This window comes from Macrotis lagotis, chromosome X, assembly GCF_037893015.1.
Source record: "Macrotis lagotis isolate mMagLag1 chromosome X, bilby.v1.9.chrom.fasta, whole genome shotgun sequence".
NCBI lineage: Eukaryota > Metazoa > Chordata > Mammalia > Peramelemorphia > Peramelidae > Macrotis > Macrotis lagotis.
In genome coordinates this window covers 470,892,124-470,908,388 of record NC_133666.1, presented here as the reverse complement: position 1 = coordinate 470,908,388, position 16,265 = coordinate 470,892,124, and the positions used below count along the sequence as shown (strand labels likewise).

Here is a 16,265-nt window from a genome sequence, read left to right as displayed (position 1 = left end):
AACTGAATAATCTCATTTTAAAAAATGAGTGGACCAAAAGACAAATTATAGAAAGAATTAACCATTTTATCCTAGATAATGATAATAATGAAACAACATACCAAAACCTATGGGATTCATTCACTCAGGGGATATATTATAGTTCTAAATGCTTATATGAATAAATGGAGAAAGAGAAAATCAATGAACTAAATATGCAACTAAAAAAATTAGAGAAAGAACAAATCAAAAATCCCCAATTAAGTACCAAATTAGAAATTCTAAAAATTAAAGGAGAAATTAATAAAATTGAAAGCAAAAAAACTATTGAATTAATAAATAAAACCAAAAGTTGGTATTATGAAAAAAACAATAAAATTGATAAACCTGTGGTCGATTTGATTAAAAAAAAGAAAACCAAATGCTAGTATCATAAATGAAAAAGGTGAACTCACCACCAATGAGGAGGAAATTAAAGTAATAATTCAAAATTATTTTGCCCAACTCTATGCCAATAAATTTGATAATCTAAGTGAAATGGATGAATATTTACAAAAATATAAGTTGCCCAGGTTAAATGAAAAAGAGATACCTAAACAACCCTATCTCAGAAAAAGAAATTCAACAAGCCATTACTGAACTCCCTAAAAAAAAAATCTCCAGGGCCAGATGGATTCACAAGTGAATTCTACCAAACATTTAAGGAACAATTGGTTCCAATCCTATACAAACTCTTTGGAAAAATAGGGAAAGATGGAACTCTGCCTAACTCTTTCTATGAAACCAATATGGTACTGTTACCTAAACCAGGAAGAGTTAAAACAGAGAAAGAAAATTATAGACCTATTTCCCTGATGAATATAGATGCAAAAATCCTAAATAAAATCTTAGCAAAATGATTACAAAAGTCATCACTAGGATAATACATTATGATCAAGTAGGATTTATTCCAGGAATGCAGGGTTGGTTCAATATTAGGAAAACTGTTAGTATACTCAATTATATCAACAACAAACCTATCAGAAATTATATGATCATATAAATAGATGCTGAAAAAGCTTTTGGCAAAATACAGCATCCATTCCTATTAAAAACACTAGAGAGTGTAGGAATAAATAGACTGTTCCTTAAAATAATTAGCAGTATTTATATGAAATCATCAACAAGCATTATATTCAATGGAGAGAGGCTAGAGGCATTCCCAATAAGATCAGGGGTGAAAACAAGGATGCCCATTATCACCACTACCATTTAATATTGTATTAGAAATGTTAGCAGCAGCAATTAGAGAAGAAAAAGAAATTAAAGGAATTAGAATTGGGAAGGAAGAGACAAAACTTTCACTCTTTGCAGATGACATGATGGTCTCCCTAGAGAATCCCAAGAAATCATCTAAAAAACTACTGGAAACAATTAGCAATTTTAGCAAAGTTGCAGGTTATAAAATAAACCCTCATAAATCCTCAACTTTTCTATATATGTCTAGCAAGAAACAGCAGGAAGAGCTAGAAAGAGAAATCCCAAATAAACTTAGTTGGGTGGATCTTAGCTCTTGGGAAGACATTTTTCACCATTTGTTCATAATGGAAAGAGAAAGTTAGGAGTCTGAGATGGGATTTGAACTCATCTTCCTGTCTCCAAGTCCTGCATTTTATACACTGTACCCTTTAGCTGCCTCTCATTAGCAGAATCAGTGCAGAAATGCAATGATTTTTGGATTCTTTGCTTAAGTTCATCATGAGCATAGTAAAACGAAAGAAGTAATGTTATTCATTCATTATTGTCTTTGGAACCACAGTAAAATCAATTGCTAGCTCCTTTTTTTTTTTTAACTTATCTTAGAATACACCTTCCACTTAGAATTCATTTATGTCTTCATGTTTCATTTATTATGGAAATGTCATTAGGAATATAATTCAGATCTTCTGGTGCTACAGAATCTTGGTCTCCAGATAAAGATTTGATATTTAGAGAATAAAAGGTTGAATTGCTGTCTGTGGCCATTTAAAAAACCTTGATTCTTAGATCTCTCTGCCTGCTTTCTTTCCAGTCATTGAACCATAATTACTAACCCTGTGGGGCACATGAGGGTGATATTCAGAACTGAGGGTCAATTTTGTATTCTTGGTTTCATGTGCTTGGCAAAACTACATTACCCAATGGAAACTTGTAGGTGATGAGCTTTTCTTTACCTATCTCAGGAAAACTGATACAGTCCCATCACCAGTCCTTTACATGTTTCAAATTTGATAGAATTTGCCAGAGCTTGTAATATGCTGGCTAGAAAAAGAATAGTCCCTGATCTCAATGGACTTGCATTTTCTCAGAAAATATGGGAGTTTAAGAAACATCTATAGGGAGATTATGACTTTTTTACAGAAGGTGGAACTTGAATTGAATCTTGATAAAAAGCATTCTGAGGCAGGGCTGAGAAGAACAAGTATTCCAGGCATGAGGAATAACAAATGCAAAACTAGAGAGAATGAAGGTAAAAGATCATGTGTGAGGATATCAAGTAAGTTAGCTAGGCTAGATTACTGAAAGAGGAGTAATGATAAGGATGGAAAGAATTGGGGCCAGCTTGTGAAGGACTTTTTAAATGATAGAGGAATCTCAATACCATCAACCAAAGAACACAGTTTTTCCCATTTTGGGAATGACTATTTTTTTTTAATTATTCCATCTTGAACTTGCCCATAGAATCTCAGTTGTGGAAACAGAGGCTCTGGGAGGATAAAGAATTACCCAAAGTAATACAGTTAGTGGATAAATAATAATAAAAAAGGACAACAATAACAACTAGCCTTTACAAAGCACTTTAAAGTTTGCAAAGTACCTATTACTTCATTTGTTTCTCACAATAACCCTAGTGATTTAGGTACTATTATTGACCTCCTTTTACAAATGAGGAAACTGAAGCTAAGAGAAATTAAAAGAATTGCCCAGAGTATGAGAGTTAATTGTCTGAGATAGGATTTGAACTCATCTTCCTGTGTCCAAGTCCCACACTATACACACTTATCATTTAGCTTCCTCTTATTAGCAGAAAATAAGTATATTAATTTATTCTATGGCTCTGTTTAGTTCCTATAATATCTACCTTTCTAAAAGATTAAATCCCGCATTACACAATAATGTGTAATTGCCTGAGTAGATTACAAAATTAGTGGATAGTCGCATGGAGGCTCAAACAAAATAATACCTATTTATCTGCTACCAAAATACCCACTAGGCCATGCAATTTCAAAGTGTGGTTTTCAGAATAAATTGATTTTTTTTATAGTAGAAGCAACATTAATTCAATCATATCAAGCCTCACAGCGACCTCAGAATCTTGATTAGTATTCTGAATAGTTTGGAATTGTCCCATTTCAACAACACCCAGGCTACATGAATCAGTTTTCTCTCCTATCTCTACAGAAACCTCAAGTATGAGGGTGGTTCCTAAATCAACCCCAAATAGTATCTTGGTTGACTTACTATATCAAGAATAAAAGTTATCAAGATGATTAATGTGGTTGCCCTGAGCCAAACAATTCAAAACACAACCATTTTTTAAAGCTTATGAATTTTTAAAGAAATGTAGACATTCTAGTTTAATAATAAATTAGAAAATATGAAAGGTAGGCAAAGAAAGATTGGGGTTAGAATATAAAGGACCATTAACAAAGAACACTGTGCCTTTTCTAAGAAGAATAGGGCCTAGAAGAAACAAAATATAACCAGAACATGGTTATTACTTTGCATCTGTATGGTATTTCTGCTTGCAGTGTGTTTCTGGCCTCTGTATTCTATCCATGGGTGGATAGAATAGAGAGAAGGGAATATTAGAGGCTGAATAATGTTTGTTCTTTTACTTTTAAGCTAACTCAGTCACCCTCCAGATTCATACTAATAGGAGTCATAAAAGAAATGCATCCACCAAAAATGCTATAAATACTCATTGGCAGAGAGTGTCATTTCATGGAGAGAATTTGGCAACCCCTAAAATAATCTAGGGAATCCAAGAGGAAATAAGAGCAGCATGAGGTCATGAAGAAGGACAACTGAGAAACTGATGTTTCAATACCAAAAAGAATTTGACCATTCATTTCATGAGTGAATGGTCAATGTATGCTGCTTATGTGTAAGGATCTGTGAGAAACATTTCTATGTATTTTTAATTGTAAGGGGGTCTGCCTCTTCCTCCCATTGGTAAAAATTATTATAATTCAGACATATTCAAGAAATTGGAGATTATAAAATTGTAACTATAGGATTTCATCTAAAGATATGGCTTCTCTCCTAATTACAATACACTTCTATTCAGCTGTTGCTTAGACCTACAGGGTTCCTACATGGTCCCTGGATTCTTGGATAATGAACTATTGGCTCTTCCAGTCATAGTGAAGCCTCCTCTTGGCTTAAAGTTATCCGGAACTAGTAAGTTATCAAAAACTCTCAAAAGGCTTCATGCTTTTCCTGAAGGTTTCTCTAGTACTAGACTAACACTCATGTCTTGGCCTGTTTCTTTCTGGTCTTTTCACTTTGTCAGAAGAATATTCATTTGCTGATTGTACAGATGAGTTTCATTGTTTGGTTAACTTTAGCTTCTTCCTCCTATATAGCAAGGAGTTCTCTTTTTTTTTGTTTCATGAATACCTTTGGCAGTTTGGTAAAGTTTAGGGATCTCTTCTATTATATAATATTTTAACAGCACAAAATAAAATTTAAATATATACATTTTTTTTTGTTTTTGCAAGGCAAATGGGGTTAAGTGGCTTGCCCAAGGCCACACAGCTAGGTAATTATTAAGTGTCTGAGACCGGATTTGAACCCAGGTACTCCTGACTCCAAATCTGGTGTTTTTATCCACTACGTCACCTAGCCGCCCCTAAATATATACATATTTAATTGCAAAGAAAAGCAATAATATTGAAATGTTATTATCAAAATATGTAATAAATCCCAAGTTAATATGACTTATGTTTAAGCAAACAAATGGAGATAATAGTAATAAAACTAACATTAATAACTAGGATTTAGTTCCTCTAAGCCTCACAATGACCCTGGACGATAGGTGCTATAATTATCTTCACTTTACAAAAAAAGAAAACAGACACAAGTAAAGTTTTAAGTGACTTGCCTAGAGTCACATGGCTGTTGAGGCTAGTTCTGAACTCAAGTCTTTTCTGACTCCAGGTCCATAATTCTCTCTATCATGCCAGCTAGCTGCCATAGTCTTGTTAATGACCACATGACCTGTACCTTTCTCCTGAGCACTTCTGCTTTGAATTAGTTTTCTCTAAAGATCATACTCCTTACTACTCTATTTGTTTCAAAGTTCACATTCCCTTCTAAGTCACCCTGTTTCATAACTAAGGAGGGTCAACAGGTCTCAATTTCATTTAAAGAACAGTTTTAATTACTAATCAAGTAATTAAGTACTAATCAAACTGTGGTTTGAGCTATCAGTTGTTTCTGTAACCCTATGTTCTTTTTAAGGAATATTTTTCAGCCAAGTAATGTCTCTCCCTTCCTCCTCATCCACCCAAATCCCAGGGGATTGGTTTTCTAGAATATTATTAATTTTCAATTTAAAAATAAAGCCACTATTTAACATATATTGAATAATAGTCATTATCTTTTAGGTGGAGGAAGGGGAAAAAGAAAATGGTTCCCCCATATGTACCTTCTGGCCATAGTAGGGAGAAAGATATCTCTAGCTCTATTCTTACAATAATTCATTGAACTATAACTTTATAGACAGAAAGAAGAATGGAATAATAGTTCCTAGGAAAGAAACTCACGATGGTGCACCCATGGATAGAATACAGATGCAGACTCCAAGTTTTTTTTGGGGGGGAAACATGCCTTAAAGCAGTAAAACAAGTAAGAGGTCATAACAGTTTCTCTGCCTATATTTATCCCACAGGCATTCTCTCACACAGTTGTAACTATTCCCATCTCCCCTTGTAATACTCTTACCTATGGGAAGGGAACTTCTTCCTTAGTTCAGAAATAATTAAATCTTCCACAAGATGATCTGTTTCTGTCACAAGATCTGCAGCTGATGTTTTTGTGGACACACGTTTTTCCTCAGTAAGGGCTTTTTTGATAATCTAATAAAACAAAATGTAGGTGACAAATTAAACTCATTCTAATCAAATATATTCCTCTGCTTATTAAGTATCATCTTTGGAAACAAGATGGGGGAGTGTACAAGTAAACTCTTACATATTGTATGTAAGTTTAATATATAGAAAACATTATATGTACATAATATAATAAGTATATACATACTTATGTATATGGAATCAATCTACCAATATACAAATAGAAATTATTTAAACACAACTAAAAAACACACTTTACAGAAATAAAAACACAAATAATTGGAGAGGCATCAATTTCTCATGCTGAAATAATTAAAATGATAGTAATCAACCAAATTAACTTAATAGTCAGTGCCACAATAACAGAAATTCAACTGGAGGAACGAAAGGTTAAGAATGTCAAGGGAGGGCAGCTAGGTGGTGCAGTGGATAGAGCACAAGCTGTAAAGTCAGGAGGACATGAGTTCAAATTTGACTTCAGATACTTAATTGCCTAGCTGTGTGACCTTGGGCAAGTCACTTAACCCCATTGCCTTAAATAAATAAAATTTTTAAAAAAGAATGCCAAGGGAAATAATGAAAAAAACAATTCGGAAGAAAGGGAGCCTTGCAGTACCAGATCTCAAACTCACTACAAAGCAATAAATTATGGAAATTATTTGGTACTGGTTAAAAAAATAGAAAAGTTGATCAATATTAAGTACAAAAGATTCAGAAGCAATCAAACAGTCACAGAATAGTATATAAACCCAAAAGGATTCCAAAGCGCTAGGGACAGATTATTTCACAAAAACAGTTAAGAAAATGGAAAAGTAGTCTTGGAAGAAATTAGATTTAGACCACTCTCTCACATAACACAACCCAATAAGCTCCAAACACATTAACCCTAGATATAAAAATTCATATCCTAAACAAATTAAAGAGATAAGAAAGGAGTTTGGATAGTGAATGAATGAATGACAAAATAAGAGATAGAAAAGATCATATGCAGTGAACTGGTCAAATTATACTGCACAGATAAAATAAATACAATTAGAATTAGAATGGAAAAAACCAACAGAGGAAAACCTTGGTGGCAAACTTCTCTAACAAAGTTCTGATCCAAGAGATAGGTACATAGATAGACAGCCAGATAGATAAATAGATAGATAAATTGACAGAGATGTTGATATAGATATATGTAATCAGTGCAAAATATCAGAATAGCAATTCCCAATATATAAATGATCAAAGGAAATAAATAGGCAGTTCTGAAAAGAAGACAGATAAGCTAACAATAACTATATAGTGTGCTTCAGAGACTTACAAAGTAAGTGCTTAACATAGATTATCTAATTTTCTCTTCTTAACAAACCTTTGAGGTATGAGATATTATTATACCCATTTCAGAAGGAGGAAACTGAAGCTGAAAGAGGTTAAGGACTTCTGCAGAGTCAAACACTATAAGTTGCTAAGGCAGAATTTAAATTCATCTTCTTTATTCCAAACCCAGCAATATATCCACTATTTAGCTATTATCAATCCAGATAACTGTGTCCAGAGAGTGAAGCTGGTGACTTTGCTTCACTTAGATGCAATTCACTTGCAAGTCATGACATACACCATCTCCTTGTCATGAACCTCTTCAAGAATGAAGGACAAACAACAAAAAATAACAACATATAAACGCTATCAACCAACTGAAGAAAAGTCTCTGAATCTGAAGGTAAGGGTAAGAGAAATGCAAATTTTAAAAACTCTGAAATTCCACCTCAAACTCATCAGATTAGCAAAAAGGACAAAAAAAAGAATCATCATAATTGTTATAGAAGGACTTTGGGAAGAACAATATACTAATGCACTTTTGGTGGAGCTGTAAAATAGTACAATCATTTTGGAAAGAAATTTGAAACTATACTCTATATTGCCCCAAAGTTGCTAAACTATGAGTCACTATTCTAAAAAATTTAGTATAGATGTATGAGATCAAAGAAAATATGAAAGACCCATATTTTTAAAACAACAATAAAAATAATTTCACAGGGTGGCTAGGTGGCACAGTGGATAAAGCACTGGCCCTGGAGTCAGCAGTACCTGAGTTCAAATCTGACCTCAGACACTTAATAATGACCTAGCTGTGTGGCCTTGGGCAAGCCACTTAACCCCATTGCCTAGCAAAAATTTTAAAAGGAAAAAGAAAGAAAGAGGATCACTCTATTCCAATATAAGTAGGTAAATCTTTATACACAGAATCCATTGTTGTAACACAAGATAAGGCAGCTAGCTGGTAAAGTGGATAAAGTGTTATACCTAGAGTCAGGAAGATCTGAGTTGAAATAAGCTGAGCAACCTTGCACAAGTCACTTCACATTTACTTGCCTCAGTTTCCTCAAATGTACATCTCCTTGGTCAAAAGTATAAGATTCTCAAACAATATTCCTGGTAAAAAAAAAACCACTGATTTCTTTATTGAGTACTCAGCCTTCATATCAGTCAACTTGCCAAACTTAGTAGGCAATTAAAACTCTTAGGTATTTTACTCTATGTTAACTACAAACTCAGGAGGAAGAGGATGCTGAGAGACTTGCCCAGTCAGGAAGAGACAACAAGAGATCAGACAGTACTATACAGGGTTAATAGTCTTTGAGGAGCAGTTTTGGGCAGAGATATCATGCAACTTTTAGTGTCAGGTCACACAAAGAAGGTTAATAATTTCCCCTATTTTCTGTTTTTGCATGAAAAGATCATCTCTTTCCTAGTTGAAGAATGGACCATTTTCATAATAGTAAATCCCAGAAAATAAAACTTCATGTCTAATCTATACTTTCTATCAATTTCAACTCTATATTTTTAAGACTTTTACATTTTTAGGTTTACCAACTCCTAAGGCTATTATGAGGATCAAATGAGATAATATTTGTAAATCACTCAGCACAGTAACTAGCACATTATAGGTGCTATATAAATGCTTATTCCCTTCCCCCTCTCTTCCCTTTTCCTCTGTTAGCCAAAAGTATCAATTGAAAAAAATGTTCTTTTGCCTACTCTGAAATGGACCTGCTTTTAGAAAATAAATGTTTTTGAATGTTTTATAATCTTGGTGGTTATGTTGTAGAATTTCACATCTTTTACCTTCTCCACACACTAAAAACCTCTAAGTCTAATTATCATCATTGCTATAAATCCCATAAACTTGGGTTTACACTTTTTATATTTGGATAAATATAAGTATTTGTATTTATGTATGGTAATTTGCTTGTTTTGTTATAGGAAGAAAAAAGTGGATATGTTTTTGGGTTATAAATTTGAACCTTTAAGTCCAGAATATTGATAATGTTCTGCCTTTCACCAATTTAGGGTTCTTAAAGTCATTAGCAAATCAAATAGAAATGCAATGAACTGGCTTTAATAGAAATCTGGTTTTTTTCAATTCTATTCTTGAATTTAGATTTATAGCTTCCATATATCCAAGCTGTCACCAATAGCCTGACTTATATCACAAAAAATAAAAGGATGTGTTGTGATAATTTTTATAACTAACAATATCAATACATTTATAATATTTATATAGCTCTTTAAAGTTTGTAAAGTGCTCTACATATATTATTTATTTTGATCCTCATAAATATCCTGTGAAATTCAGGCTATTTGTATTCATTTTACATATGAGGAAACAATCTGAGAAAGGTTACATAACTTGCTCAGGGGTCCAAGTAAGTATTTACACTTAGGTGTACCTAAGTCTCAGTGCAGCTAGGTGACAAGTGGGTAGAATGCTGAACCTAGAGTCAGGCAGACTCATTTTCAAGAGTTCAAATCTAGCCTCAGGCACTTAACAAACCATGTGATCCTGGGCAAGTCACTGAATCCTGTTTGTCAAAATGTCTTCATTTGTAGAATGAGCAGGAGAAAGAAATGGCAAACCACTGCATTATCTTTGCCCAGAAAACCCCAAATGGGGTCACAAAAAATTGGACATCAATAAACAAGGACAACTTCCTAACTCCATGTCCAGTAAGTTACCTCACTGCCAAATTAACAAAATTAAATACTCTCATTAAATTATGCTGAATTCCTACCCTACTTTATAAAGAAACAAAAGAAATCTATTTTCTGATAAGCTTTCACTTCATTTGCTCTTTCAACCTACTCTCAACAGGCTTAAAATAAACATTAACATTACAATGTGTTAGCAGTGTAACAAATGATCCCTTCAGTTTCTCAGTTTTATAGTTAACTCACTCAGTCTCTCAGCAAAAAACAAAAACAAAAAAAAACCCTCTTGCTTCTTTCTCTTTTAGCAGTTTTCAGATGACAGAAAAATCTTCTCTGAGATTGTTTCCTGTCAAAGATAAAGTAACAATACAAAGTCTATTTAATCAGGGCTAAAATATTAAAAAGCTTTTTCTTAAAGAGCTTAAAGAAAGTGTTGGGGAAAGCACAGATAAGTAAATACAAAAAAAATGACAAAGATAAACTATACAAGAAGTGCCCATTTGTTTTTAACTTTTCAAATAAGAAAAAATTCTATTGGAGAGGTATTATTGGGAGGTGGTGGAGTACAAAAAGTATCAGCAGTGCAATTCAAAATTGGAGTCCATATTCCTTAGACATGCATTCAAGACCCTTCTCAATTTGGTGCCTTCCAGGTCTAATCTTTTTTTCTTTTTGGTCAGTTATATATTTAAGAGCATTCCAGGCACACTGCTAAGCTCTGAGGATATCAAAAGAACAAGAAAAAAAAATGAAATCTGGGTCTACAAGTTTATATTCAAGTAGGGGAAAATAACAGAAGTGATAGGAGTGAGGTGTGTCCAAAATTAACCTCCCTTCTCCCAATCCTAAAGCAAATCAGATAGTAGGCTGCTTCCTCCTTCTGCCAACAGCCCAAAGATTGCCTTCTCGTTTCATTTAAAACTGACTTGGAAACTCATTTTATCTGCCTTCTAATGCATAAAAATGTGTTATTTATATGTGGGAAGGGGGAATGCCCCAGTGTTATTTTTATCCCAATCCTCCAAGGATGGTCAAAAGTAGCAAAGTATCAATGGCAATATTATAAATAGCTTAGAACATTGTAAAGGTAGTTTATCAATTAGTTCTGATTCATACATGCAGTAATTATACAAATAAGCTTCTTTCAAGATGATAAAGTGCTATGTCAGCAACTCCATAAAACTTTTACAAACCACAGAAAAGCCAAATAAAGTAAATGTAACTGAAAAATCCCCCAGACAGCAGAATATAATTCCTAGTTTCACCACATATTTGTCCAGTTCAAAGGGGGTACATTTAGACACTGGATATTCTAATTAATTATTTGTATGTAAATATAAGTTAAGCATAATGAATGATTTTGAAGATTTTTTAAAAACTGTGGCACAATATTGGTCCCATTCACCCCCTTACTACTTACATATTTTTAAAATGTAATTGCCAAATTTTTAAAAATAGGATAATTCTATATTAACAAGGAAAATGGTGATGGAATATTTTAAATACAAGTCAAGTGTTTTGTTTACAGAGAAGACTATTAGGTAAAAGCAAATTTGTTTTTTGACAGATTTATATCCACAGGTAAGATGGCCAAAAAAATCCCTCTACTGGTATTTGTTCCCACAGTTATTTCCTCTCAGTCTACTTAGGGATTCTAAACATTCCAAGGGGCTAGTGTGTGTCCTACTTTATCAGCTTTACTAAGCTACTCCGTTATTAAGTATGCATGCAAGTTCACAGACCTCCTGCACAGGATCTCTCTCACTAATTAATATCCTGTAAATATTTAAACCAGGTTATATTCAGCACATTGACCCTAGTCAACAAAACCTGGATTTTAACTTTGAGAGAAAGAGTCCTAATTTTCAATTCTAGTGTAGGCTTTGGAAACCAAAGTATTTCCAAAGACACAATATTATTTTTCTTCAGAAGTCTCTCTTTCAATCCCTGAAAATTTTACTCTTGCCCAATTCAATGAGCCACACTAGAAAATTCCTGATTGTGTATTAGTGTTCCCTTTCATGTTATTAAATCTCTACCATTCTCAACAACTTCCAACTATGAATGTTACAGAATCTGGATCTTGTAGCATACTATAAGGAAAAAGTGTTTTGGCCTGCATGAGAGAAACCGAAGTCCCAGAATCACAGAGAGCAGAAAGAAATCTTGGAAACTATCTTATCTAATTTGTACCTGAACAAGAAGGCCTTCTACATAATAACCAACAAGTGGTCAATTAAAAATTTCCTTGACGATTCCTGAGGAGAGGGTATCTTTTTTTTTAAGGTTTTTGCAAGAGAAATGGGGTTAAGTGGCTTGACCAAGGCCACACAGCTAGGTAATTATTAAGTGTCTGAGGCCAGATTTGAACTCAGGTACTCCTGACTCCAAGGCTGATGCTCTATCCACTGCGCCACCTAGCTGCCCTGGAGAGGGTATCTTCTAAAACAACTCATTTCACTTTTTAGCAAATTTTTTCTAACATCAAAATTTATCTCTCTGTAGCTTCTACCTACTGCTTCTAGGGTATATGAGGTTTTTAGGAGGAATAGCTCCTCTGAAGTGAGTGATCATTTCAAGGCTGCCCATCTATCCACCTTTAGTTTCCTTCCACCTGATTCACCCAATTCTTATCTATGACTCTAAGAAGCTGTAACATATGCATCTGCTACATTCCAGTAATGGGTCTCAGCAGATGGCCTAAACTAGGTTGAGGGTAACCTAACCATCAAGACTCAAACCTATTAGTAAATAAGGGAGATGTCTACCTCAAGCATGTGAAGACTTTTCCTGAAGGCTGAGAACAATTTTTTTTTTAACAAGCAATGAAGACAACTAAAGCAAGTTTTTCTGAAGGCTTAGAGCAGGGATGGGGAAAATTTTTTTCTGCCACAGGCCATTTTGTATTTATAACATCATTTCCAGGCTGCATAAAATTATCAACTTAAAAATTAGCCTAGATATATATGCAAAGGCAATTTACAGATGAGGAGATCAAAGCAATCCAGTCATATGAAAAATTGCTCTAAATCATTACTTATTAGAGCAATGAAAATTAAAGCTTCTCTGAGGTATCACCTCACACCTCTCAGACTGGCCAATATGACAAGAAAGGATAATGATCATTGTTGGAAGGGTTGTGGGAAATCTGGGACACTATTACATTGTTAATGGAGTTGTGAACTCATTCAACCTTTCTGGAGAGAAATTTGGAACTATACCCAAATGGCAACAAAAATGTGCATACCCTTTGATCCAGCAATACCACTACTGGGTCTGTACCCTGAAAAGATGATGGAAAAAAGGGTAAAAACATCACTTGTACAAAAAATATTCATAGTAGCTGTTTGTGGTGGCAAAGAATTGGAAATCAAGTAAATGTCCTTCAATTGGGGAATGGCTTAGCAAACTGGTATATGTATGTCATGGAACACTACTGTTCTATTAGAAACCAGGAGGGATGGGAATTCAGGGAAGCCTGGAGGGATCTGCATGAACTGATGCTGAGTGAGATGAGCAGAACCAGAAAAACACTGTATACCCTAACAGCAACATAGGGGTGATGATCAACCTTGATGATCTTGCTCATTCCATCAGTTCAACAATCAGGGACAATTTGAGGCTATCTGCAAAAGAGAATACCATCTGTATCCAGAGAAACAACTGTGGAATTTGAACAAAGACCTTAAATTAAGGAAAAAAACCTGATATCTTATTGTCTGATCTTGCTATCTCTTATACTTTATGTTTCTTCCTTAAGAATATGATTTCTCTCTCATCACACTCAATGTATACCATGGAAACAACGTAAAGACTGACAAATTGCCTTCTGTGGAGGGGTGAGAAGTAAGATTAAGGAAAAAAATTGTAAAACTCAAAATAAATAAAATCCTTAATTAAAAAAAATTAGCCTGCTCTTAGATTTATTGAATTTAATGTCCTACCTATGGTTGCCATGGCAGCACCAGACTAAATAATTTCAGGTGGCCATAAGGCCTCCAAGACCTGATGTTCCCTACCACTCACTTAGAGCTTGGTCAGACATAGAAGATGTCAAGGTCATCCATTACATCCAGGATCACTGAAAATTATCTTGACTTTTGTCCTGCCACTCTTGGACTTCAGTAACTCAGGGAAGGACGCTAATGAATTTGTGAAAGTCAGCCTCACTTAAATCCACAAGTCAAGATATTACCTTTGATGTCATTGTTCCTCATCAAGAACAAAGGACAAGCAACTAACTACCTATTGCTCCTAATTACAATTTGGTCTCTGGGACCAAAAGACAATAAGTAAAATCTCTCTTCTACATGCCAATCTTTACTTAAAAGTAATTTTCAAATTTTAAGTAAATTCATATGGAAAAACAAAAAAGTCAAGAATATCCAGGGATTTGATGGAAAAGGTGCAAAATAAGGTGGCTTAGCCTTACGAGATCTAAAATTATATTATAAAGAATCAGTCATCAACACTGTCTGGTACTGGCTAAGAAATAAAGTGGTGGATCAGTGGAATAGACTAGGTGCAAAAAAGAAAGCAGGATATGATTATAGTAATCTGCTGTTTGATAAACCCAAAGAGTCCAGTTTCTGGGATAAAAACTCTTTTTGATAAAACCACTGGAAAAATTGGAAGTTAGTATGGCAGAAACTTGGATTAGACCAACATCTCACATCCTATATCATCAAGATAAGATCAAAATGGGTACAGGATTTAGACATAAGCAAACTAGGAGATCAAAGAATAGTTTACCTGTCAGATCTATGGAAAGGAAGCAATTTATGATCAAGGAAGAGATGGATTAAAAACATCATTAAAAACAAACTAGAGGGTCAGTTAGGCAGCACAGTGGATAGAGCACTGGCCCTGGAGTCAGGAGTACCTGAGTTCAAATCTGGGCTCAGGCACTTAATAATTACCTAGCTGTGTGGCCTTGGGCAAGCCACTTAACCCCATTGCCCTGCAAAAGAAAAAAAAACTAGATAATTTTAATTACATTAAATTAAAAAGCTTTTACACAAACAAAACCACTGTAACCAAGATCAAAAGAAATGTAAATTGGGAAACAATTTTTACAGCTAGTATTACTGACAAAGGACTCAGTCCTACAATATATGGAGAACGGAGTCAAATTTATAAAAAAAACAAGCTATTCTCCAAGTGACAAATGGTCAAAGGATATACAGAGGCAATTTACAGATGAGGAAATCAAAAGCGATCCGAAGTCATATGAAGAATTGCTTTAAATTATTACTGATTAGAGAAATGCAAATTGAAGTACCTCTGAGGTACCACCTCACACCTATCAGATTGGCCAGTATGACCAGAAAAGACAATGATCAATGTTGGAAGAGGTGAGAAATCTGGGGCACTGATACATTGTTGGTGGAACTGTGAACTGATCCAGCCTTTCTGGAGAGCACGTTGGAGTTATGCCTAAAGGATAATAAAAATGTACATACCCTTTGATCCAGCAATATTACTACTGGGTCTATACCCTGAAGAGATCATGAAAAAGGGTAAAAAAAGCATCACTTGTACAAAAATATTCATAGTAGTCCTGTTGGTGGTGGCAAAGAAATCAAAAATCAAGTGAATGTCCATCAATTGGGGAATGGCTTAACAAACCGTGGTGTATGTATGTCATGGAACACTATTGTTCTATTAGAAACCAGGAGGGATGGGAATTCAGGGAAGCCTGGAGGGATTTGCATGAATTGAAGCTGAGTGAGATGAGCAGAACCAGAAAAACACTGTACACCCTAACAGCAACATGGGGGTGATGATCAACCTTGATGGACTTGCTCATTTCATCAGTGCAACAATCAGGGACAATTTTAGGGTATCTGAGATGGAGAATACCATCTGTACCTGAAGAAAGAATTGTGGAGTTTAATCAAAGACTAAAGACTATTACCTTCAATTAAACATGATTTTGTTATCTTATTTTTTACTTTTATTTTTATTTTTTCTCTCAACACATTCAATTTTGATCAATGTATAGCATTGAAACAATGTAAAGACTAATCAGACTGCCTTCTGTGGGGGTTAGGGGAGAGGGAAGCAAAGTTGGGGGGGGATTGTAAAATTCAAAAATAATAAATAAATAAAAGAAATTTTTCATGTCCTGCCACCTCTGCCTCCACCAAGTCTTCTTTTCCAGACCAAGCACTCAAACAGGCAGTCAATTAGTATTTATTAAGTGCCTACTTTATG

At 34.4% G+C, this 16,265-nt stretch overlaps 1 protein-coding gene across 1 annotated transcript in view; it reads right to left on the bottom strand.

The window, feature by feature from the left end:
- IMPA2 (inositol monophosphatase 2) overlaps positions 1-16,265 on the bottom strand; it is an 82,031-nt gene that overhangs the window by 42,221 nt on the left and 23,545 nt on the right. The window contains exon 2 of the mRNA XM_074207237.1: positions 5,947-6,080. Coding sequence (XP_074063338.1) covers positions 5,947-6,080 — 134 coding nt within the window. The remainder of the gene's footprint in view (positions 1-5,946; positions 6,081-16,265) is intronic.